The 24,219-nt window shown below is 45.3% G+C and overlaps 1 protein-coding gene across 1 annotated transcript in view; it reads left to right on the top strand.

The window, feature by feature from the left end:
• The window catches only part of FRK (fyn related Src family tyrosine kinase), a 250,477-nt gene that overhangs the window by 204,051 nt on the left and 22,207 nt on the right, over positions 1-24,219 (top strand). The window contains exons 6-7 of the mRNA XM_078648805.1: positions 3,846-4,027; positions 13,834-13,999. Coding sequence (XP_078504931.1) covers positions 3,846-4,027; positions 13,834-13,999 — 348 coding nt within the window. The remainder of the gene's footprint in view (positions 1-3,845; positions 4,028-13,833; positions 14,000-24,219) is intronic.

Below are 24,219 nucleotides of genomic sequence, written 5' to 3'. Positions count from 1 at the left end.
CATGGACTGAACAAAGTGAAAAGCTGCCTTTAAGTATGTGTGAAGTGCTAACCTTTGTTTCCCCTCCGCTTCATTTGCATCTAGGTGTGAGGCTCCTGACTATTTTTAATGTATTTTAATACTGAGTTATTATTCACTTGCACAAAGCAACTTTCCAAAGAATAAAGTGCCACATTGCACAGGTTTTGTATAATTCTGGAAACCTTTATTATTTGTCGAAACCAATTGTGCAATCAGCAGGGCACAACTCACAGAAAAGCACAAGCAAAGGGTGGGGCCAGTGGAGGTAGGCGGGTTATTTGTCCTATGCATAATCATTCAATGTTTTACAACAGCTGCTCACTGCTACATGTTGTGCATGTGCAGCGCACACGCGGGCATGTTTGTGAACATTATCCGCTGTTTGTTCAGTGACTCCTGACCGTGATGCATAGCTCACAAATTACTGGCCAGAAGCCTAGTGTTTATATAGCATTTACTGCCCCTGACGAGGCATTGCCTTTATAAATCACCAGAAGCCCATTCCACATTAATGGGAATGTACATGCCTGTCCTTAATGTTCCGAGGAAGAAGAGTAATCTTGGAAAATTGTGTTTTGAGCTGTGGAAAAGCCTCTGTCCTTTAACCACACCCACTCACGAACCTGCAGTTAACTAAACACTCTTATTGTGTTGAACATTATTTGCCGGATATGGCCCGGGATATGCGTGTGGCGGTCGAGTATGTAGTGTACCAGATTCCAGAAATTTCTGTCAGGAGGTGGGGGTGGGGGGCGACATTAAAAAAAATTCAGCTGGGGGGGGCTCAGCCTACAAAAGTTTGAAGACCTCTGTCCTAGAGGGACCAGGCATCCTGGATTTACCGGCACTGTCCCGGTTTTCCACCTGGTGTGCCGGGCGATATCGGTAATTTCGGCTCATGTCCGTTTTTAGAGAAACCAGTGAGAGGAACTTTTTGGGTGTTCTAAACCTGTGCTGGTTAACACTGGCGGCTGTTATAAGTAAGCAATTTAATTAACAGGTATGATGCAGGCTTTAGAAATTACATTGTATTTATTTTCTTAGTGCCTCTTCTGTGTTCCTATGTTGATAAGAGCTTTCATTCTTCGCCGCTTCGTTGATGTAAAATTGTACTCCTTCTTCAAGTTTTGCAAAATGTCCTGGTTTTCTGTTCTCAAGATATGGTCACCCTAACACCTCGGAGTGTTGCCTAAGCTTTCTTTGATTGTGCTTAAAATGACATCCACCTTGTGCTTGAGGCTTGGGTCACTGGTCAGTTTATTTCATTCTTTAGTTACAATCTGCCTATGCCGGTTCAAGGCCACTTTTGCTATAAATGCAAGAGATGTGCGGCACTTTGCTATAGTGACAAGCCATACAGCTATTGTGAACTGCAGAGCATGTGCGGCCCAGTTCAGGGGATGTTTGTCTTATGCTCCACAATGCAATACTTCTAGTTTTCTTTAAATTTAGAAATGTTCTGATTTGGTGCTCCTAATATTATGGCAGATCTTTTCCTGGCCTGTTTTACTGGAAATTATGCACAATATTCATAACCTTTGGCACATTGTGTTTGCACATATCTACAATATCCACAAGCACTGCTGCGAATAATTTCCATTGCAGGGCTGGAGAATATGTGCAGACACATTGTGCCAAAGATTATGCATTCTGCAAGTGGCCCATTATTTTAAAGTAATTTGTACTATTATTCATTTGTTGATCATGACTACTATCCTCCTGTTTCCTATGGAGATCATGTGCCTGTTCGCGCTATATAAAACTTTATATATAAATAAAATAAATATTAGATGTCCTTTGTGTATTTTTCACATACATTTAATCAGCCCTCGTGTCAGGTAAACTATGACGGTTTGTTCATTAACTGGTACTGTTTCTATATGAGCAAATAAAGAGTGCTTTTCAAGCGAACTAATTCCTCGGATATACTTATCTGAGTCTGCCTTGGAGACGAAGCCGAGGGCTGTGCTCGTGTGTCTGCAGAACTGCGACCTTCATTGATTCTATAGTGAACAGTGGTGTAACGCAAAATGATGGCGCTCCCTGGCAGAATGTAAGGAGGGACCCCTGAGTCTCCCATATCTCACAGATATTCATTGATCATGGCCTAAATGCAGGATCCCTGAAGGGTTGAGGGTGCCCCTGAAGGGGTGGGCCACCCCTGCGGTGTATGGGCTTGAGTTACGCCCCTGATAAAGAAAGTGCCTTCATGGAAAATTGGGCCTGTGGTGAAATCATCAAACAGCCATTTATTGCTGTTAGTGTTTGTTGCTGCCGTCGCCTGTTAAAACGTGAAAACGCATCTCTGGTGTGTCACTACGTGTATTTTACATACAACTGAGCGCTAAACGGTGTGCACGGTCTTTTAGCTCTTACAAGACGATTATTGTTTTTGTACACTCGTCACAAATTACACTGTGACATTTTCTCTAAAGTTAAGCATTGGTGCAAAAAAATGGGGCAAAAATATTTTGCACTTTTTTTTTCTTCTTGCTTAAAAGGGATGGCACAAACAGATTTAGCTCTAGTCCAAGTGTCAGCTATATATTATCAGGTTTGGCACTAGAGCAAAAAAGTGCACCGATTTGCACTATTTTTGCTTCTTTCCTAATAGGAAACAACACAAATACAGTTTGCTCCACTTGATTAGAAGAGGACAAGTTTGAGATGAGTTCAGTTCACTACTTTTGATACTGTGAGCAGCCAAAAGAGTGCAATATAAATATGCATCAATCTTTTCCCATGGAAAACCATTTCTGTGTGGCTATTTTAAATATCATTTAAGATAGCCACACAGACTTTGTAACACAAGAGGAGGTAAACAAAGTTTTGTGTACAATTGTTATTCAGATTTTTGTCCAAAATGCAGTAAAACCAGTGGCGGCCGCCGCAAATCTCAAGTGGGGGCGGAGGGGGCAGGGGAGGGGGGATGAGACCAGGGGATTACAGAAATAATTATATATTTTTTTTATTGTAACAGTTCCGACACTGCTGGCCACCTCAGCGCTCCTCTTCTCACCTGATGAGGTGCCAGCAGTCCCTGGGACACCAGCACAGGCTCCCCAACCAGTGCTGGTGCTGCTCTCAATAGCATGAGAGCAGTGCCAGGATTGGTTTGAGCAGCTTTGTGTACCGCTCAGACAGTGCCTGGGAGTCTGTGCAACACAGCTGGGTTGGAGAAACCTAAGTGCACATTACGTTTGCAGCCAAACCATCATGCACACTTACAGCGTGCACTACAACTCCCCTGCTGCCCAGACTTGGCTGGCTCTAGAGGGAAACAGGGAAGAATAAAATGAGGATAAAACCAATGTATTATCATTTTTGTTTTCCCATTTCCCTCCGCTAACTCTGCGCATAGGCGGGGCGACGGACCATAACCATAGCGGAGGAGCCACCGCTGAGTAAAAAGCATTATTTCATTTCACCTATAATAACTCCTGGGTAACAAAAGGAACTCTCCCCCATGAACTCACTTTGGGTCAGTTGAACTCTCTCTCAAGGTCGCAAATTAATTTTACCCCGCACCGCTTTTAAAAGGCCATCCGCCACTGGAAGCTACATCTACTCCCTGGCTGTGTTAACCTTAAAAGAACATTGGACATCCATTCTTCCGTAATGGCTGGAATAATATTCCACCTTTGCACTGACATGACCATGTCTAATGTAGGTTTCTGTCACCCTGACTGGTTAATAGGTCGCTTTGAAAACTCTAAAACAGTATTCAGCATTTTTTTTAAATAGCTTTTTAAAAATAATTGTTAACAAAGTGGCATGCAGCCCTGTGCACCGCAATTAAGTGTTTTCTCATTTATCTTTACCAGCTGACAATGGAGAGCAACTGAAGATTGCCAATCAAATTGACATTGCTGCACAGGTTGCCGCTGGAATGGCCTATCTGGAATCCCAAAACTACATTCACCGAGATCTGGCTGCTAGAAATGTCCTAGTTGGCGAGCACTACATTTACAAAGTTGCAGACTTTGGACTTGCCAGAGTTTTTCAGGTACAATCCTTTACATTGCATTCCTATGTTTGATGTGTAACAATATGGCATCCTCGCAAGAAATGTGCATATACGATTGAAAATATGAAGATCAGTGTTTAATTTGAGCTGGTGGATGTAGTTGGGGCTCACCGGCACTAATTTTTGGGGACCAGCACTTATTTGAGCTCAACACATTTTGATCTACAGCAAGAAAGGGAAAAACACAAAAGCAGGGAAGAAGTATGAGAAAGACAGAAAAACAGTGACAAAGAAATGAAGGGGGATGAAAAATAACCTGAAGAAATTAGTCAAAGGGGCAAGGAGTGTCTGGTGATGGATGAAAAACTCTTGAGGCTGAATCAAGAATACACAACCATGGTATTCGGCGCCCCGAGCTTCTGAGCAAAACTCTGGGTCCCGGCGTTTATATTGTTTTAGGAATTTAGCACTGATGAACATAACGTTTACATCTAAAGTTTGATATGAGCTTTTCATATTTTATGGTTCAGGTTAATCAGGAAGTTTCCTTTTAGGTAGGGGGGCATTTCTAGAAGATATGCTTTACAGAGTTTTTGGTTGAGTGTGGAAATATAGCAAAGCTCTCTAGCTAACAAAAGTTGTGCGCACGTGCAATCGCTCTAATCTCTTTGTGCAATATTGGGCTTTTGGTAACAGCTAAATATATAAACTCCGTCTGGCTGCACAATAAGGTATGATAGCCATATAATTCAACTGTAGTCCTATCTATTCAGCTATTCGTCCACACCCTTTCTGTCAGTATCTGACCTATTCAAGCGACCCCCCTACTATGACACATTCATTGCTGTTTGCCTTTATCTGCTGTTGCATAGAGCAAATTGTATGTGTACAGCTGAGCATAGGGTGCATATTAGAAAAGATTCTTTACAAAGGACTAGATTCAGAGTTTGTCTGAGGTGGGACATGTGCTAAAACGGGTAGATGTCCTGCACTCCAAGCTGAAGGACATCTGACTCTTTTTTTTTTTAAACCTTTATTAGCAAAAAAATATAAGACAGGTATACGCCTACAACCCACTGGGCCGGCTAACACAATACCACAAACCAACGTGAAATTACACAGCTCAGAAGCCGACAACCAGGGGTCCGGCAACCATGGTGCATGATATCAGTCAATTCCTGAACGACAGGAGATGGAAAGGTTTCATTTTTAAAACAACCAAACAAGAAAAACGAAGAAGAGAAAAAACAAGGCTATGCCCAATTGCGTTGTCTGTTTCATATGATGCGGGGAGAGACAGGCCAGAAACAGTATGAAAATACAGAAGAGCCCTCAGGAGAACAGATAAAAGGGGGGGGGGGGGAGGACGGGGACCCAGAGCCAGTGAGTTATCGATAACACAAGACAGGAAGGAGCCGAAACGCATAGTCAAGGGGAACAGGGCACATCAGGGGGATCAATGAAAGGGGGGTCGCATATATCCCCACGGAATGAGTTCCATTCCTCCCATATCCTACCCCATTTTTTGGGCCTGCCACAAGAGATATAAACAATCTTCTCCCTGAACATGCACCAATCCATGTTGTCTTCCCACCTGGAGACCGACGGAGCCCTCTGGGAACCCCACAATTGTGCAATGTTCCTTTTCGCAACCGTGTTTCCCAGCGTCACCCATTGAGTCTGAGCAACATTACAATCATTCGGTTCCCATACATTCAATAGACAGCGCCTGGCTTCAGGCAGCAGCTGAACATTCGTGACCTCACTCATCACAACGTGTACTCCATTCCAAAAAGACACAACCTCCGGGCACTCCCACACAATGTGGAGGAAGGTAGCAAGCATACCACAGCCCCGCCGACACAATCCATCCTCAGAGAAACCCATATGCATCAATCGGGGACCCGTGACATAGACCCGGTGCAGAATTTTCAGCTGAACGAGCCGCAAACGCGCCGGGATCGCCACCTCCTTAGGAGAGGATATCGCGGCCTGCCAATCCTCATCATCCAACTCTAGCCCATCGTCAGTCCAGGCACTGCGTAAGTGAACAAGTAAGTCCGATCGAGTATTAATAAGTTTCTTATAAATAAGGGAGATAGTGCTGTCCGGAACATGTCCGTCCAGCACCCTGTCTTTCAGGGGGGAGCTCTCCGGGATGTCAGAACCGGCCGGAAAAACTGACCCAATGGCATGACGAACCTGAAGGTATCGAAAAAATTCTGAAACATTCAAACCATATTCCTCCTGTAGCTCGGCAAAGGTCTTCACTCTGTCCCTAACCCAGAGATCACCCAACTTACTGATCCCGATAAGGTCCCATCTATCAAACCCTTTCGAAGTCCACAGTTTACCCAGTCTCTCCGCGGCAAACAGAGGGGTCGCTCTGGTCAGCCTATCTGTCCATCCAGTAGCTGCAGTCGCGCTGCCCCATACCCGTACCGCCACACCAGTGGGTCCCGTCAAATTCTTCCTAGCACCTCGAGAATAAAATGCCCTGTAGTAATCCCCCCCGGGCAAGAGCCACCGGTCCATCGCGAAAGCCGGATTCGGAACTGGACCATACATAGCATGATTCACGGCACTCAATTGAGATGCCCAGTAATACCGTCGTATATCAGGTAACGCAATGCCCCCATCGTACCAGGGTAGCGTGAGCTTAGCCAACGCAATACGGGGACGGCCAGCCCACACTAGCTTCCTCTGGAGGCACTCAATTTCGCGAAAGTAGCCAGCCGGCACTAGATCAAGTGCGTTTTGCACCGCATACAGGAACCGGGGAAGAGACATCATTTTAAACAAAGCCGCCCGTCCCAAGGGGGATAAGGGCAGACCAAACCAAGCCGCGACGTCCGACCGAAGCCGGGTGAGCGGAGGCAACAAGTTCCGGTCATACCGTAATGCAGGGTCAAGAGAAATAAAAATCCCCAAATATTTAAAACCATCAGTGCGAACCGGGATCGGGCATGCTCGGAGCAAAGAAAGAGGATCACCGGTAAGCGGGAAGATACAGGACTTGGACCAATTAATAACCAGCCCAGAGTTACGACCAAAGGAGCGCAGAACATCAAAGAGGACTCCCAGCGACTTACGAGGGGACGTCAAATACAACAAGATGTCATCAGCATACAATGATACACGGTCCTCAAAGCCAGGGGACCATCGAATACCCTTTAGGGAAGGTTCCCAACGGAGCCAGGCGGCCAAAGGCTCAAGCGCAAACAACAGCGGAGACAAAGGACATCCCTGGCTCATGCCTCGCCCAAGAGCGAAGGGCTCCGAAGCTCTACCATTAACCACCACCTGCGCCAACGGCTGTGCATACAGGAGTTTAATCCATGCAATAAATTTCGGACCAAAGCCGAACTTGGCGAGAGTGGCCCACAAATATGGCCACTCAACAGTATCAAAGGCCATCGAGGCATCAAGAGAGACCAAAATGGCCGGTTCACTAAGAGAACCCGCCCTCGCGATGACGCCATGCAGACGACGAAGATTGAGGGCAGTGTTGCGCTGGGGGATAAAACCGGACTGATCCGGATGAACCAGTCCGCTAATCACCGTTGCCAGTCGATTCGCCAGTAGTTTCGCCAATATCTTGGGTTCAGCATTTAGAAGGGAAATAGGGCGATACGATGAGCAGCACTCGCGGGGTTTGCCGTCTTTATGAATGACCACCATAGAGGCCAGCCTTTGGTCTCTAGGAAGAGAGCCAAGGTCACGCGACGCCACAAACATACGCAGCAAATACGGCGCCATTTTGTCCGGGCAGAGCTTGTACAGCTCAACCGGTATACCGTTGGGGCCCGAAGCCTTCCCCGAACGAAGAGAGCGAATAGCGAGCGCAACCTCATCGACGGAGAAATCAGTCTCCAGTAACGCCCCGTCTGACTCCGAGAGACCGGGCAACTCAAGATCATGAAGTAGCAAGCGCGAGTCCTCCTCCGGCAAGCCCGAGACCGGCGCGTACACAACCCGAAAGTGCTGGGCAAACACCTCAACTATCTCAACCGGGTCCACGACCCGCACCCCATCGACTCTCTCAACCACAGGCACAACACGATTCATTCTATCACGCCTATCCAGCCAGGCAATCAACTTCCCCGCTTTATCACCCACATCATACAGACGCCCCTGCTGCATACGATGCACCGCCTCGGCAGAGGCAGTCACCAAAGCCCTGTAATCAAATTGCTTAAGAGCCAAAACGTGCAATATCTCAGGCGTAACCCCAGCCTCCAACCGTTCCTCCAACTCAGTAATCTCAGACTCCAAGTTAACCACCTCCTCCTGTGTACGCCGCTTCTCGGCAGCAACCAGGGACAGAGTCTGACCGCGGATCACAGTCTTATAAGCCTCCCATAGGGAGACCGGGGAAGACACCGATCCCTCATTTTCGGCAAAATAAAAATTCATGCATTTGATCACCTCAGATCTGATGAGGGGATTCTGAAAGTGCCATGGATTGATTGGGGCAGTTCGGCCCCCAGTCCCCAAACCAATATCCAAATGGAGCCATATCGGGGAGTGGTCTGAGATACCTCTAGCCAGGTGTTTAATTTCACGCACAGAGATCAACTGCACCATCGGCACGAGGATATAGTCAAGTCTCGAGAGACTTCCATGGGCACCCGAGTGGAAAGTATATTGAAGCCGGCCAGGGTGCAGTTGTCTCCAACAGTCGGCCAGCCCGAAGGCATCCAAGAATTTCCCTAACCATAACTGAGATGTTGGGAGGAGTCTGGGGGGGCTACGATCACTCTCGCCATTCACCACAGAGTTGAAGTCACCACCCAACACCAGCAAACCATCAGGCAAACCCAGAATTACCTCACCCAAATCGGCAAATGTAGTGGATTGCAGCCCAGGCGGAACATAAATCGACAATATGGAACTCAATTTCCCCTCCCATCTCCCCTTATTGCCAGCATAGCGGCCCTGTCATCCAACACCGTGCCATCTATCTCCAGGGGAAGGGAATTCCTGACTAGGATACCAGCCCCTCTCGACCCTGTAGTGAAGCCGGAATGCGCCACCAAACGATAGCCTCTTCTATTCAATGCGTGACATGTATTGCCCACCAAATGGGTCTCTTGGAGCAGGACCACATCCGGGGAACACCTCTTCAAGTATTGCAGCACAATCCCACGTTTAACCCTGTCCCCAAGACCGTTAACATTCCAGCTCAACACCCTAAGCCCCCTACCCCCCATCCCGAAAGAAGACCGACCGCCCCCCCCATCCCGAAACAGTCACATGACAATAAATGTAAAGCAAAGCACAGCCTCGAAACAAACAAATAGAAAAGAACCCCCCCACCACCCCCATTGAACCCATCAAACTCAAACCCCCCTCCCTGCACCCCTGCGGTAGACCAAAGAGCCACCCCAACTTGCAGTGTGCCTGTCGCCCCATTAAACTAACCTACAAAAAGCGAGAAAAGTCCCCAGAGGAGGAAGATCCCCGGAACTCCCCCCACCCCGGGTAATCACACAATGCTTGAAACATAGTCTCTAAGCCACTGCAGCGGATCCTGGTTCGCCGACGTAGACTCACTGCTCCTGATCCTCCACGCCGCCCTCAGCACCTCTCGTGGCCTCCGGGCCTTCATGGCGCGTCGATAGAGTGTCCAACCAGTCGCTAACCACCTCAGGGCGGTCAAAGAAAAGCGCACGATCAGCATGTTCGATTCTCAGACGGGCCGGGAAAAGCATAGCATATTTCAGTCCCAGGTCCCTGAGGCGCCGTTTCACACCCGTAAAGCCCATCCTCTGCTTCTGCACTGCCTGGGTGAAGTCCGGGTAAAAACTAATGGAAGCGTTCTCAAATTTAGTAGGCCCATTGGTTCGGGAAGCTTGCAGGATAGCGTCTCTATCACGAAAATTGAAGAGTCTAGCAATTATGGGCCGCGGAGCGGCTCCCGTCTTCGGCTTGCCACCCGGGACACGGTGGGCCCGTTCCACAGCGAAGAATTTACTTAGGCCTTTCGGTATCAGATGCTTGAGCACAAGGTCCTCCACCAGGATATCAACAGGCATGTCTGCAGAATTCTCCGGGACACCCACAATGCGAACGTTGTTGCGCCTGGCACGACCCTCAAAGTCTTCCAACCGATTGGCAAACAGGTCACAGGTAGACCGAAGATGGCGAACCGTGGTCTGGAGTTCCGAGACATCCGTGGTCAAACTCGCGGTCTTGAGGTCAAGAGCTTTGACACGCTCATTGGTTTTACCAAGGTCTGCTCTGATGAGGGTGACATCGATCGCCACCGTATCTATCTTAGCTGCCAGGGTTTCATATTGCTGGCCCATGGTGGATCGGACACTCGCAATAGCACCCATAACGTCTTTCAGTGTTGGCTCCTCGTCGTCAGGAGCGCCGTGCCCAGCGTCCTCCAGGGCACCACTCGATCCGCCCGGGGATCCCCTCGGTCGAGTAAAGCGATCAATGGTCTGAGACTGGGTGACCCCCCCGCGGGACGAACCTCTGGCGCCGCGTCTCTCCACGACTGTTCTGCCCGTCATGACGTGTAAGGAGCCCCAACTGGAATTACAGAATCCAGTCAAAATGATCTTCGTCGTGGCAGGCTCGGAACTACGAGGAGACAGGGACACAGCACCAGTAAGAGGCTGGCAGCGATAGTGAATCGGAACTCCGACCGGGAATTGGGCGTCCTCAACAAGGAGCAGAAACGAAACTGAAAGTACACCAGGGGCAAAGGGCGTGGCTTATCAGCCGTTGTTGTTCAATTGCCACCTGGGTACCTCGGGGACTCAAGCCCCCGGCTGGCATACGATGTAGGCCTCGAAGTTCAGGGTGCAGTAAGTCCGGTATCCGACGGCCAAATCGATTCTGGAAAGGATCGCTAGCATCAGCAGGGCATCAATAAAAAGTACCCGTCGTCATAATCAGGATCAGTAACAGGATAGTCGCAGGAGGCGGAAGGGGTCTCGGGAGCCCTTAGCTCACGCGTCCATCTTGGAACCGCGCGAAGCTCCTCCTCCATCTGACTCTTTTTTGACAGGTGTCCCACATTCACCAAACTCTAACCCAAACTCCAGTGCACTTTACTCCCAGGAGAGCAGAGCAGAAATCAACCGAGTGCTAGTTTCATAAAACCCATTGACTTATTTTTGACACATGAAACCTCCGAGAGCTCATTTCAGACACCCAATTCAGAGGTATTTTGTGGCATTATAAGGTGCCCGTATGGATGCAGCCGTTTTGCCACCGCCATGGTAGGACAGTGGCATTTGCAAGTTTTGGATTAAGAGTGGAGTTATGAGCATTTATGATGGGGGCACCCTGCTGTACTTGGTACACACTCACAAACGTGTACAGTCGTAGGTATTGAAGGTATTTTCTCCACTAAAGTGTTCAAAGAAACAATGTGCCTTTCCCGAGTGGCAAAGCACGTGGAACAATGCAATATCTAATGGGTGTTAGCAGAAAGGGTTTCTCCAAAATGAAAAATAGGTTCTACGTGGAGAAAAGAGTATACATCTGCTAATGCACACGTACGTTTCAGTTATGTATGCTGAGTTTTTAACCTGGTAGTACTTCTACATGTGCAAACTGTACACATTTGAGTAGTCCAGGAACCATAGAATAGCAATTGTACAGAGATACAGAAAAACAGGATAACACCATTTTTGGAAACGTTTTGTTACTTTTGTAATATTAAATGGAACCAAAAACTTTGAAGCAAACGATAGTACAGATACTTTTTAAAATTGCATTAATAGTTTTGCACCATGGAAAACGGAGGACCTGGAGTGTGAAACTATTGATGAATATATATACTTCTTTGTGTGTCACAGACATTTTATCCTAGAAGACTCAGTTCATAAACAACACTGTCTGAATTGAAATGCAGCAAATTGTGTTGCTACTAATTGTAAATGGAACATTCTGTTTCCTCAAACGTGTTCCATGTTCCACAAATTCAAAGTGGGGAGAATATATTTTGTCCCCTCTTTATTACGTAAAGACAGCAAAAACAATGGGTTAGTGAGATGTTTCCTCGGGTAAAAATACAGTTTGGTCTAATCCTTATCAAACACACAGCATTTCTGGTGTAGAATGTATTATTGACTCTATTATATTATTTTTGTAGGCGATATTTAGGACACATTGCAATTGTAGATGCTATTCTGACAATAATATTCTCGTTTTCACAACCTCCTGGGATAATTTATAAATTTTTAAAAGGAAAAAAATCTGTCCGAAACTCAGGAGTCAACTTTACGGAGTAGATTTCTGTCTCTACCTTGGATTATCAATAAATGCCACTTACTGTTTTGCGTCTTAAAGCCTTGGACTTCAATTTACCAAAATGCCAGAGAAGGCAGAAGTGCCCTTTTGCACCTCTTAACAGTTATCTTTTGTGCTGCCCCTCTAAGGCCTTGTAGTGTCCTGCTGGGCACGTTCTAGTGTTCTGCTTGTGTTCGCACCCCACACCATACACCCACCATCACAGGCGTCACCAGTTAGGTGACCCTGCAAAATAAAAGGGGCCGGGCGCACGTGTCCTGGGCCAGTTCCAGTACCACATACTTGGTGTCTGTGTGGTCCTTTGCACAGTATGAGGGCTTAGGGCCCAAGACGCTGCCTCATCTTCGATGCTCAGAGGCTATAGTAAGGGCTAAGAGTAGGGACTATTGGAAATATATTAGTCCAGCGACCAGGACTGGTAAAAAAGGCAGTGCCAGGGGTTCTAAAGTGCAAGGGAAGGCTACCGACCCAGCCCTGGCTCTTACCGACGTCCATACCTTAGCCATTGAAAGGTCTGCGACAAAGCCCGGTCCAGGTTAACGAAAATTTACAAACATTCTTCATGGCTGTTACAAATCCTCACACCCTTAATTCAAATGTATGTATTTACTCATTAACGTTTTATATAGTGCACAGTAGATCCCATGATATCAAAGTACTGTACAATTCTTTTTGGAAGAGTTACAGCTTCAAATGTGAGCAGGAGTTAGAGAGGTTAACACAATCGATATGCTATAGGGGTGGGGTCATATCCACTTCACTGTGAGTACACACACATACTTTTTTTAATATGCAGCAACAGAGTTTAAAGACTATAAACAAGCAGGGCCCTATGGAAGCAGATCCTTCTGAAAGTGACACCTCTAATGCATATAAGAAACTGGTCCAGATCCACAACACATCAGAGTGAAGAGAGCATAGTTTATCAGCAGGATACCAATTGTAAAAAACACAAAGTGCACTAAAGGTGGTGGAGTTAAAGTGTTTAGTCTGTAAACTTATATCTGATACTCGGAGTTGAGGGCTATGTACAAACAAGAGAATATGCTATTACTTCTTTTTTTAAGAGGAAGTTCAACCAAAAAAGGTTAGAGGGGACAAGTTTTAAGCTTTAGCAGTGCAGTAAGGGAGGATTTGGTTCAGTAGATATTTCTGAATCAGTAACAGCTTTAAGGAAAAAATGTACTGGCAAATTCCTTTTAAAAATTCAAGTACCCTCTTCTGTCGTCGAAGTCAGTTCCTTCCTCATGACGTATCCTCTTTGACAATTATGCCACATACACTATTATTCAGACAAGGGTAGCAAGAAATTTATTTTTTGCCATTGCTAAGGAATGGTTGGGGCTGGATGAATGGATTGAGAAGGCAAGCCCAGTGGCAATGCATGGCCTATGTGTGGCTGTGCCCATCTCTTTAGATCCATAGTTTCCTGTTCATCCATTTATTTGACTTTTCATTGATGCATAAGGTGAGTCAATTCTGTTGTCCATTTGAGTCAGTCTGTGTTTTCTTGGTAGATGCCATTCTGTAACATGCCTGTTTGATGTCTGATTGTGTCTTATGTTTAACAGAAGGAGGAAGATCGCATCTATGAGCCCAGGAGTGAAACGAAGCTCCCGATCAAATGGACGGCCCCTGAAGCCGTGCGCTTCAATAAGTTCTCAATAAAGTCTGATGTGTGGTCCTTTGGAGTCCTCCTAACAGAGATAGTCACTTTTGGAAAGATGCCTTATCCTGGTGAGCATTAGCTTATTAAAATGATGTCTTCAGTGTTTGATCAGTTGTACACCGTACGCAAGAGAAAGTCATTTTTGTTCTATTATCACAGCTGTTAAAATGCAAATCACATGTTCAGACAAAGATGTAGGAATTTGTCTTGCTTTCAAAGAGTGGCTGAGATCAGGCTGAGTCCTACTCATTGTGTGAATGCCTAGACAAAGTAACTCCCTGGGGTACAGTTGTTGTCATGATTCCCCATATGCATCACCATTTCAAGAAGCCCAGTGGAAGTGCTTGAAATCCAGACTATATAGAGCTTTAGGAAAAATTGAATGTCAAAAATGCATGTTAGTGGGGAATAATACATGGTAGGTGCCAGGCTTTATAGGAGGGTCTCTTGGGCCTAGTGAAGGCGTGCTTGTGAGCACCCTGCTTCCTGCAGCTCTACTCTCTCTCTCCTTCCCTTTGCTTCCACCATTGTATGCCTCCCTCCCCCGCAGTCCTTGCGGTGTTAGATACCTGCGTCTTAGGGTACACTATTTTCTTGGTTCTTATTTCCCTCATTATTTTCTATGCTTCTCTTTACTATTTTCTGCACTGTCTTTGGCCTCAGTGCATTGCCCTGGAGGCCGGAGGAGGAGGCAAGGGAGAGAAGGTGTATTTTCCTTACAGTATTGATTCCTAGAATTAAGAGGACATAGGCCCTCATCTAATACAGTCTAACCAGCAAGTAGAAATGGCCATGCAGCTTGTGATCCTGGCCAAAGGCTGTGTTAACAAGTGACTGAAGAAGGTTCCTTCAGTGTTTCCAAGGTTAGCACTGAAGCGTAAGTCTGCAAGCTGTTTTGTCAGCCCACCTCATCAAAGCAAAAAGCATGTCATTTGCATCTGCCAGAAGAACTGAGGAGGTTACAAAGTATCCAGGAGCAGGAAACAATGTATTTATGGGCTGGGGCAACGATGCGTGACAAGGTATCTTCAAATAGTAACTGGGCCCTTATAGATCCAGTTACCCACCCAAGAATCTGGTACAGCTAGTGCAGCAGCTACTGCAGCCCCCTACTCTTTATCCTTGATTTAAAGAACATGTGTGCTGGAGGAGGACACTGACTGAGAAGACAAAGTGCCAATGTGGTGGACCTATTGGCACATTCAGTGGTGTATTCTTCCGTGGTTTCTAGGACCCTATAAGCCCGTTCCCTGAGATACCCGAGAGGCAAAGAGTGGAAGCACTAACAAAACTATAGCCTTGTCAGAATCTCTAAAGACACAGGCGAAATCCAGAGTAGAACAAAGCTTTCTGGAGCTGGAGGGAAGAGAGAGGCTATCAGATGAGACCTTAACATCTCACTTTATTGAACTGCAAGTAATCGAACCCTAGTCTATCCTCTAAACAATTCTTCTACAAGCTGAACAAGTGTGAAAATATCAATGACTTACTCTCTTGAACTGGACTTAAGAAAGAGAAAAAAGCTCCAATAAAAAGTATAACACAGGAGGTATACAGACATATCCAAACATCCCTAATGGCCTCTCAAACCTTGTGGAGAAATAAAGTGGGATACACTTTGTAAATCACATCACTCATTTCCTGGACATAGCGTGTGTAAATTCACAGATACAGAAGATCACTGGACAGAGGGAAGAGGCAGAGACCTGGACAGCTGTCAGGATATGAGGCATAGAAGGAATGAAGAAGAAAATATAAATAATTGTCACACGGCTACTTTGTGTAATGAGCATCTTGTCCAAAGGAAAAGTCATATGGCAATTTTAATAAATCGCCACCTGAGACAAAACGCCCAGGCTGCAGAAACCTGTGTGATTACACTTGTACAAGCACCTTCCTGACATCAACCCGAACATGCGCTGTTGACCAAAGTGTTAGCATGTCTACATGACTAGGTCAATCAGGGCAAATTAAGCCCCAAGATATAAGATGCATTCAAAGGATCAAAACAACTTGCTAATGTAGAAATGACTAGCTTTACTGAATCATTGCAGGATTTGGAGATAACTCCCTTCCATCTTTTGTGGCAATAAATACAAGCCTACTGAATCAGGATTCAGCACTCGAAATTGTGATTCATTCTGGAGGGGCTCCCTGATAGACAGCACAAAACTGTTACATCAAGATGTCCTATTGCAAAGTTGGTGTGAAGAGTCCCAACAAGGCTAGACTATAAACCCTTTGCTTCTAAGAATGAAGGAGAATTCTCTGACTTGGAGAACTTTCCGTTAGGTAAACTTAAACATTATTTGATCACTAGAGGACAAGATGAGTATAGGTGAGCATTCTAATGGTTGGGTCAAAGTTTTAAAACTGTGGCAAGCACTCTGAAAGCTTCTAAGAATTTACACAATTCTCAATTCCAACTCTGTGGTATTATGGATCTCCCCAATAATGTCCCCTTGACTAAAGTAAAAGCTTGCATATTTGCCCACTAAGGATACAATACGAATATATTCAAAATCGACAGGATTGGATCTGAAGTCCATTTCTATGTTGGTTTTATTGTGGATCTGAAGTACATTTCAATGTTGGTTTTATTGTGGATCTGAAGTCCATTACTATGTTGGTTTTATTGTGGATCTGAAGTCCATTTTTATGTTGGTTTTCATTGTAAATGGTTATGTGCCATGTTTGTTTTGTTGTGTTGCTACTCCTTTTTTGCTTACCCTCTGTATTAATTTCTTGTGCTTCTATCCTTTTGTGTTTACTTAAATGCTCTTACGTAAAGGCCATGTTTTGGCCGATTGCTAATAATGAAATTAAAGCTTGAAATATGCTGTGTAGTAACCTACAAAATGCCAGTTATTTGGTAATAATAATAATGGCTACTATCCAGGGGCGTAACACAGGCCCCCACATCCTCCGTGGTGCGGGGAGGGCCCCCCAGCTGCACGGAGCCCCTTCAGCACAGTGCTCAGGTCTGAGAGTTCCGGATAAAATCCAGAGCGGGGGCCCCTCCATGTACATTGCACGGGGGCCCCTTAAACTTACGTCACGCCACTGCTACTATCATATAGTACACATTCAAAACAAATAATCTCATTAAACTCTTTCTATTCTTTAGAGTTTTCTTTAGGATTCTCAATAGATTTACAATTTTATCCAAAATCTAAATGAGTCCCTAATTCTCGAGAAATCAACCTCAGTTAACTAACATCTTACTAGAATGGATTTAAACCTTGAGAAGAAAATATGCAACCACATTCTGTTAAACGCGGGCCTGTACAGAGAAATGTTTGAATGGACATGTTAAATACATGGGAAAAATAACTCTCTTCTAACCATATCATAGCGAAATCAATTTCCGACATATGAACTGTCTAATAAAATTAAAGCTATTCATTTTGCTTAAAGGATCCATTTAAAATAATGTTATATGCCAGATTAAAGTCCACTGTAGTTAGTGATATGAGGATTGGGTTAGGATGAAAGAAATACACTCTCTTAGACCCATTTTTCTCATGCTTCCATTCTCTTCCTTCACTCCCTTCCACTACCCCTCCAAGCCTGTATCTTTGTTTTTGTTTTGTGATTTGCATACATAATTTTATGTCCAATTTTTTACAATTAAACCATCTCAAAATGACACTGATTATGCTTCCTTAAAAATTATCCAAACAACACAAGTCCCTGTGATCACCATTTTATGGGCTTAATTTTAAATTCCAGATAACTCAATTTCTCATCTTATCCTTGCCTAACTTTTAGTAATGAACTGCATACCATTTGGTAAGGGCATACTTCAAAATGGGCTGTAGGCCTCCAAGCCCTAGAAGGAGAACGACGCGCAATGCATGATACTAGCAACCTTGCTGCACTGGTATATCTTATTCTGGGTCACTAACCCTGGTTCAGAATTGTCTCACTTGCTCTCTTGTCCCCTTTTTTTTTTTTAACTCCAGAGGCCTATCCACTGATTCTTTTCAACAGCCTCGTAGGAAATAACTCTGCTTAAAATGCTCTGGATACTAGTTTCACGCACACAACGTGGTGTTTATGCATAAGAGAAACACTATGGTTCATCCTGTAGTTCTCAATCTTGTGGTGAAAATATAGTTGTTTTTTTTGCAAGCACATGAAAAAAAATCTTTTGAAAACTCTACTGTGCATGATATCATAAAGACCTACATCTGAGCAACACAAACAATACACAGGTTAAAGTACACCAAGTGTACATTATAATATATTTCAAGTCAATAATGCTTTCCATGACCCACATGTAGGCAAGTCCCTTCCTAAGGCCCCATAACTCCTAGGTGACTTGCATTAGCCTCATCATTTATGCTTGGAGATATTGTGAAGCAATTCAATTCATGAAGCATATTTACAAGCCCCTAATGCCATCGGAGTGTCACTTTATCTGACGCTCCGGTGGCGTTGCGCCATTCCCCATATTTACAAGGTGGCGCTAAGTCACTGAACATGGCTTAACGCCACTTTGTCAATATGGCCCTTTCCGCCGCAGTGTGCAGCGGCAAAGGGGCGAACAATGGGTGTTGCTGAGGGCGTTCCACTGCAACACCCATTGCTTTTTGACCCTGCCCCAGATTTACATGGCTGGAGCAGCGCCAAAAACAAATGCCAGGCAATACCTGGTCTCAGAATAGTGATACGAGGAGAAATTATTATTTTCTCCTTGTTTTTTGCTCTTTCTATGTGTGCTGCATCCTGCACACACATAGAAAGAGCAAATTGTCATTATTGATTGTTTATGTGCAGGAATATGTCACTTCCTGCAGTGCAGGCACCCTTGCAACAAGGCGCAAGGATGTCTGCGTTGGCGCTAGCCAGCTTTTTTAGCACCAGTGCTAGGGCAGATGCAGGGGTGCACCATATTTTTGTAAATACAGCGCATCCCTGCGTTTTGAAAATGTCAGAGCGTGGCGTTTCCAAATTTGGCTTAACACCGCGCTCCAGCATTTTCTTGTAAATATCCCCCTCTGTTTCTTATAGTGAGTGGGTCTGTAGATAAGGTACTGGTGAGTGTGTTTCATTGCCATGTATTGGCTGATAGTGGTGAGGGTTTGGATGGGCTGGTAGTAAGAATGCAGTTTAGCGCTGTGAATGTGCTCAAAGAGGGACATTATGGTGGTGATTTGTCGGTCTGTGGTGTGATGGGACAATTTGAAAAACCACAAGCATTACTTCCTTCCCCGGGCATATTTACAGCATCTTCGTGATCAGCTCGTCTGTACATCCGTGCTCCCCCGGGGAGTAATTAAAAGTGAAAAACGTCCGAAGTCCCATCTGTGATGATGTGAGCTCTGCCTGAAAGTCTTTCGTCAGCTGAGCGCTGCACTGTATTTGTGTCTTACTGGAGGCCTGTAACTCTGTGGGATCTCAGAGCCCTATTCGCTCTGCCAGTACATGTAATAACCTCCTCTGAAGTGTGGAGCCTCTCCTGAACTAGATCTCTTGGTTAAGTAAGGTGAACATAAAAATACAGTGCCTTTCTTTCCCTTAATTTAGCTTTGTACTTTTATCTAGAAGGCCTTCTGATGTCAGCTTGATTTGACATGCATCATGTTTATATGTTTACCAAGTGTGCAGATTTAGTTCTTCAAGGGATTGCACCACAGGGACATCACTTTTACCGATGTTCCGGTGGTGCAATGCCCTGCAACGTATTTACAAACTGGCGTTTGTGGCTTAACACCGCTTTGTAAATATAGTTCCCTTTCACATAGGTTTCTGCGTGAAAGGAGTGTGCAATGGGTGCTGCTGTGGGTGTTCCAACACAACACCCATTTCTTTTTGACGCAGCCCCAGATTTACAAGGACCTGCAAATCTGAGGCAGTGCCAAAAACGAATGCCATGTAGTAGGTGTTAGAATGGCGCAACGAGGAGAAAGACTTTTATTTCTTATCGGTTTTGCGCTGGTTTGATCAGGGCTGTTAAATCACTAACTTGCAGCACTCCAAAAACCTCGTCCTGAAGATGGTCCACACTGTATAAGGACCGAAACGTCGTCGACCCTACAGCGCAAACTATAGGCGCATCTGGCCGTGACTCCATTGAAATTGCGAACTACGTTATATAAAGTCACTGATTCTATGTCACATCTTTGAGCTATTCACTGCAAATTCTTCACTTTGTTCACTTTGCGCCGTCCCTCGCTGTTCACCTTTGCACTTGCGTCGCCACATCACTTGTACATATTGAGCACCAAGTCTCTTTGGTTGTCATTTGAATTACTGTATTTTGTGCTGTACATAATTATGTCTTTATAAAATGTTCCCTCTCTTCTGATGAATATCAAAATAGAACAAATTAATTTTGAAAACTAATTTATTTTGAATAAGTGTCTCCTTTTTTGATCCATGTAATGCTTTGTGCATGCAATATAAATTGTCCTTTCATTTATACTTTTTGGGATATTGTTTTTTCTTTATAATTTTTATTTTGTAGGCTATCAAAATCGTTTTAGGCTTTCAGGACTTTTCACGGAGCAATGCTCTGTTCGGCACCTGCAAAGTAGCAATTTCTGTCCGGTAACTTTTGAGCTATGCCAATAGCTCTAACTCAAAACAATGCAAGACCAATTCCATTTTTAATGCTGGTTAAAATGTTCTCTCCATCTGCAAGTCTTATCACCAGTGGCTTACACTGTGGCGTCTTGCCAAGAGTGGTGTTCCAGCAGAGCCCACACCAGCCCTGAGCCACCACACAGTGCTCTGTTTTTTATTTTGACCTCTAATTGTCTACTATTGTCCAGAGGTGTGGCACTGCAATGCAGGGTTGTGTTGAGCCGGAGGAGTGGCCGTATGCCATACTAACCTACTGAGTGGCATCTAGACGCCAGTACTCATGCCAGACCTTTTAGCTTAGAGGGCCAGCTTGACATGCGCACAAGCCTCAGCAACCAGCACTGCACCAGTGAGCAGGGGACAGATACCACAGCTCACAGGCTTCTGATAGAACACCGAGTTGCCTGCTCCAAGAAATGAAGCCAATCCCAATGCTGCATTGGAGTTGGCTGAGCCAGTTGCAGGATGCAGAGATCCTTATGTCTTGCCTTCTTTGCTGCTTTAATGACGGAGACATGTTTTGCAGGGCATGTCTCTTGCATTCCTTTGTGGTAAATAAATAATTAATTACCGGGTCTATTTTTGAGAATATACAATAACAGGTAGCTCAATAAATAAGAGTCAAGATTCGAGGTATCTTGAGTTTGCAGGTTTTAATACAGCATAAAGGACAGCAACAGGACAACCTGCACGGGAATAGGATGGCAGGGCCCGGCAGCTGCCGGGGCAGGATCTGGGATGAGCGCGCTAGCTTTTAATAACAGTACACAAGTATATATAGTTAAAACAATTGCATTACAGTACATACAGTAGGCGTAACAGTGGGCGGGACTTGTAACAGTCGCGAAAGATAAGGGTGAAAGTAGGTGTAACAAGAGGCGTGAACATAGACATGTGATGTGAACGTAACAGAATATGTCACAAATGGGGCGGAAACATGGAGGGGGCTACCTAAGGAGCCGGGACCTCTAACCTAGTGGTGCGCGCAAGCTGGCAGTGACGTGTTACTAGGGAGAAGTGGGGGCTATGACTTCTGCGCTAGAAGCAGAGACTGAAGTCTGGAGAGTCAGAGCGACATGTACCTAAACACTATCTAGTATCTGATGTTTAGAGAACATGTTGATAGAATCCAAAAGTTATCAGGGTAAAGGCTAACAGACACTAAGACTGGTGCATGCATTATTCTACATGTAGTGTGTGTTGAGGAATATTAAATGACCATAAATACAGTATTTCTCTTACATGGAGACGTAAAGGCTAGACGATGACTGAAACTATTGATGCGATTCAGTAGCTTAGGAATGCAGAGAAGGAGGGCTGGACTGATAACTAGAATCATAACATACTCTTGGCAGACTGGAGGCAGAGCCAGGCCGAGCCGGGCACTGTGAGGCAGGAAGTAAGTGAAGGGTCAGGGATACAGGTGGGGGCTGTATCGCTCCTCAGCGAGGGTTCAGGAGACAGGAGCTGAATCTGAGTCCGGGCCCTTTTGAGGCCTAGAAACGGGGATTTTTACAATGAAATAACGTGCACACTGAGAAACGTGGCAACGTAACTTTACATAGGCCTAATACTCGTAGCTTTCACGAGAACTGGAAACTGGCATACTAGAGATGGACACAACTGTAATTGCGTCTTTAATCGATCATAAGGGAATACATATGCATATTAATCATGCACACATAACATAAGATGGGGAACACGTAGGGACACAGAACATGGCAAAATTTACTTTTCCACACCTTCCTTTTTCCAATCCATGTGAGGCACATGTGCAAATGGCGCAATTGACCTCAGTTTTTCATAAGTTTTCCCCAGATGGGAAAAAGGGCAGTTCTCCTCTCCCTCATGGACATCAGGCAAAACCAATAGTCACTAAAAGCTGAGTTCACTAGATGTCCTATTAGACATGTAAACAATCACTGTGTACTAGACAGGAACTTTAGTTAAAATAGATACTTTAATAATTGTTCAATAAAAAAATGAACATCCATGATTATCTTGCGTCGAGTGGCTATCTGCATGTTCTTTCTCAGTCCCAGCTTCAGACGTGCCTCTTGCAGCTGTTGCCTCATGCCAAAGTCAAACAAGCATTGGCAATGCCAATAGATCTGGCTTATAATGCGCTGTCATGCCAGACCTTGAAATCCATGTAGGCTAATGATTGCCCTTCTCCTATCTCTGCTGCTATGAGAGAAATACACCATACATTATCTAGTTATCTAAGACACTTTAATAGCATTACAGTGTCATGTGTGTGCACCTACAAGTGCAATCTAAGGCAACTGGCTAAGTAAACAAAATGGCGTAGTTAATGATCAGCAATTAAATATTGTCTATTTGAATGGCCAAACGCTTTTGGCTATCAGTCTTAATTAATACCATCATGTAAATTGCAGCTTCTAGCTCATAGCATATTAAAATGTAAAGTAGGGGCCCTGCGCGAATGGGCAAGGAACCGCCCTTGCCTCTCTGGGTTTTTGGAGGGGGTCACAGAGGTTCATGTAGTGGATAACATCAGTCACCCTGTTATCTGGGCATGCACAGAGGGATTAATTCTGTCCCTTGGTATGGTGCGAAGGGAAAGATCATCGGTCTGGGGCACACTACAGCAGGGTTGAATCTGGGCGGTTGAGGACATTTTGAGATCGAAGAGGAGGCTGCTGAACGCTTACGCGGGATGCCACCCGTGCCAGGACAGGGCAGTAGGCCAAAGTGAGGGCGTCCACATGGGTACTCAGGAACATAATTGCTTGTGTCTCTTCCCCATTACGTGACTTTCAATTCACTTGCATTTCGCAGGTATAACCCTCTTTTTGCTACTATTCATTTGACACAAAATGCGTCCACTGACTGGAGTCACCCACTTAATTAGATCATCCTCTTAAACACCTGATCTCACCTGCATTTTTGAGGCAAGAGGTTGACCGGTATGGCATTAAGTTGTGGAAGGCAGTAGGCCCATAAGATGGTCTGGGTGCCCCTCTCCCATGCCCAGAGGACAAATAATACAGTAAAGGGCATGATAAGTGAGAGAATAAGATGGTCCAGGAGCAGTGAAGCCATGGCCTGCTAGACAGAGGGCAGGGAACAGACAATACCCCCCTCCAAAAGTGAAGGCCCTCAGTACAGACCAGAATGGTGGAGTGGGATGGACCCAAGAGCAGTGGAACTACAGCCTTCTAGACATGAGCCAGGATGCAAGAGTGGAGCTGACAGGCCTTCAACGGTTAGACCATGGTCCCTACGGCAGCAAATTGAAGCCAGTGGGGCTGCTTTTGAAGTATTTGGAAGGCCCCCGGGAGCGGCCCCCGTTACAGAATGTTCATAGGCCCAACACCAATGAAACAACCATGAAGCTGCAGATCTCGGTGTGCACCTCTTTTGGAGTGCATCTTGGCATAACCGGTTATACCAGTACGCAGGGGCCCAGTTCCCAGGGCGGATGCCACAAAGAAATTAGAAGTGTGCTGAGGGCGGCTTGGTTTAGTGGCCCCAGTTGAAGGAGAAAGGACAGGGAGGATTAGAACACCCCTGCCGCAAGACGAGACAAATGGGAAGATAAAAGTGGTGGAAGTGACAACAGGAGGGGCTATGGGGTGCATTGGGTAGGAAAAGGGGAAAGATGTCTAAGAGGAGTGATAATGGAAATGCATAGAGTGTGTAAGGTGCCTGAGGCAAGGAGTCGGAAGCCAGG

Source organism: Lissotriton helveticus, chromosome 6, assembly GCF_964261635.1.
Source record: "Lissotriton helveticus chromosome 6, aLisHel1.1, whole genome shotgun sequence".
In the NCBI taxonomy this organism is placed as follows: domain Eukaryota; kingdom Metazoa; phylum Chordata; class Amphibia; order Caudata; family Salamandridae; genus Lissotriton; species Lissotriton helveticus.
This window is presented reverse-complemented; position numbering and strand designations above follow the sequence as displayed.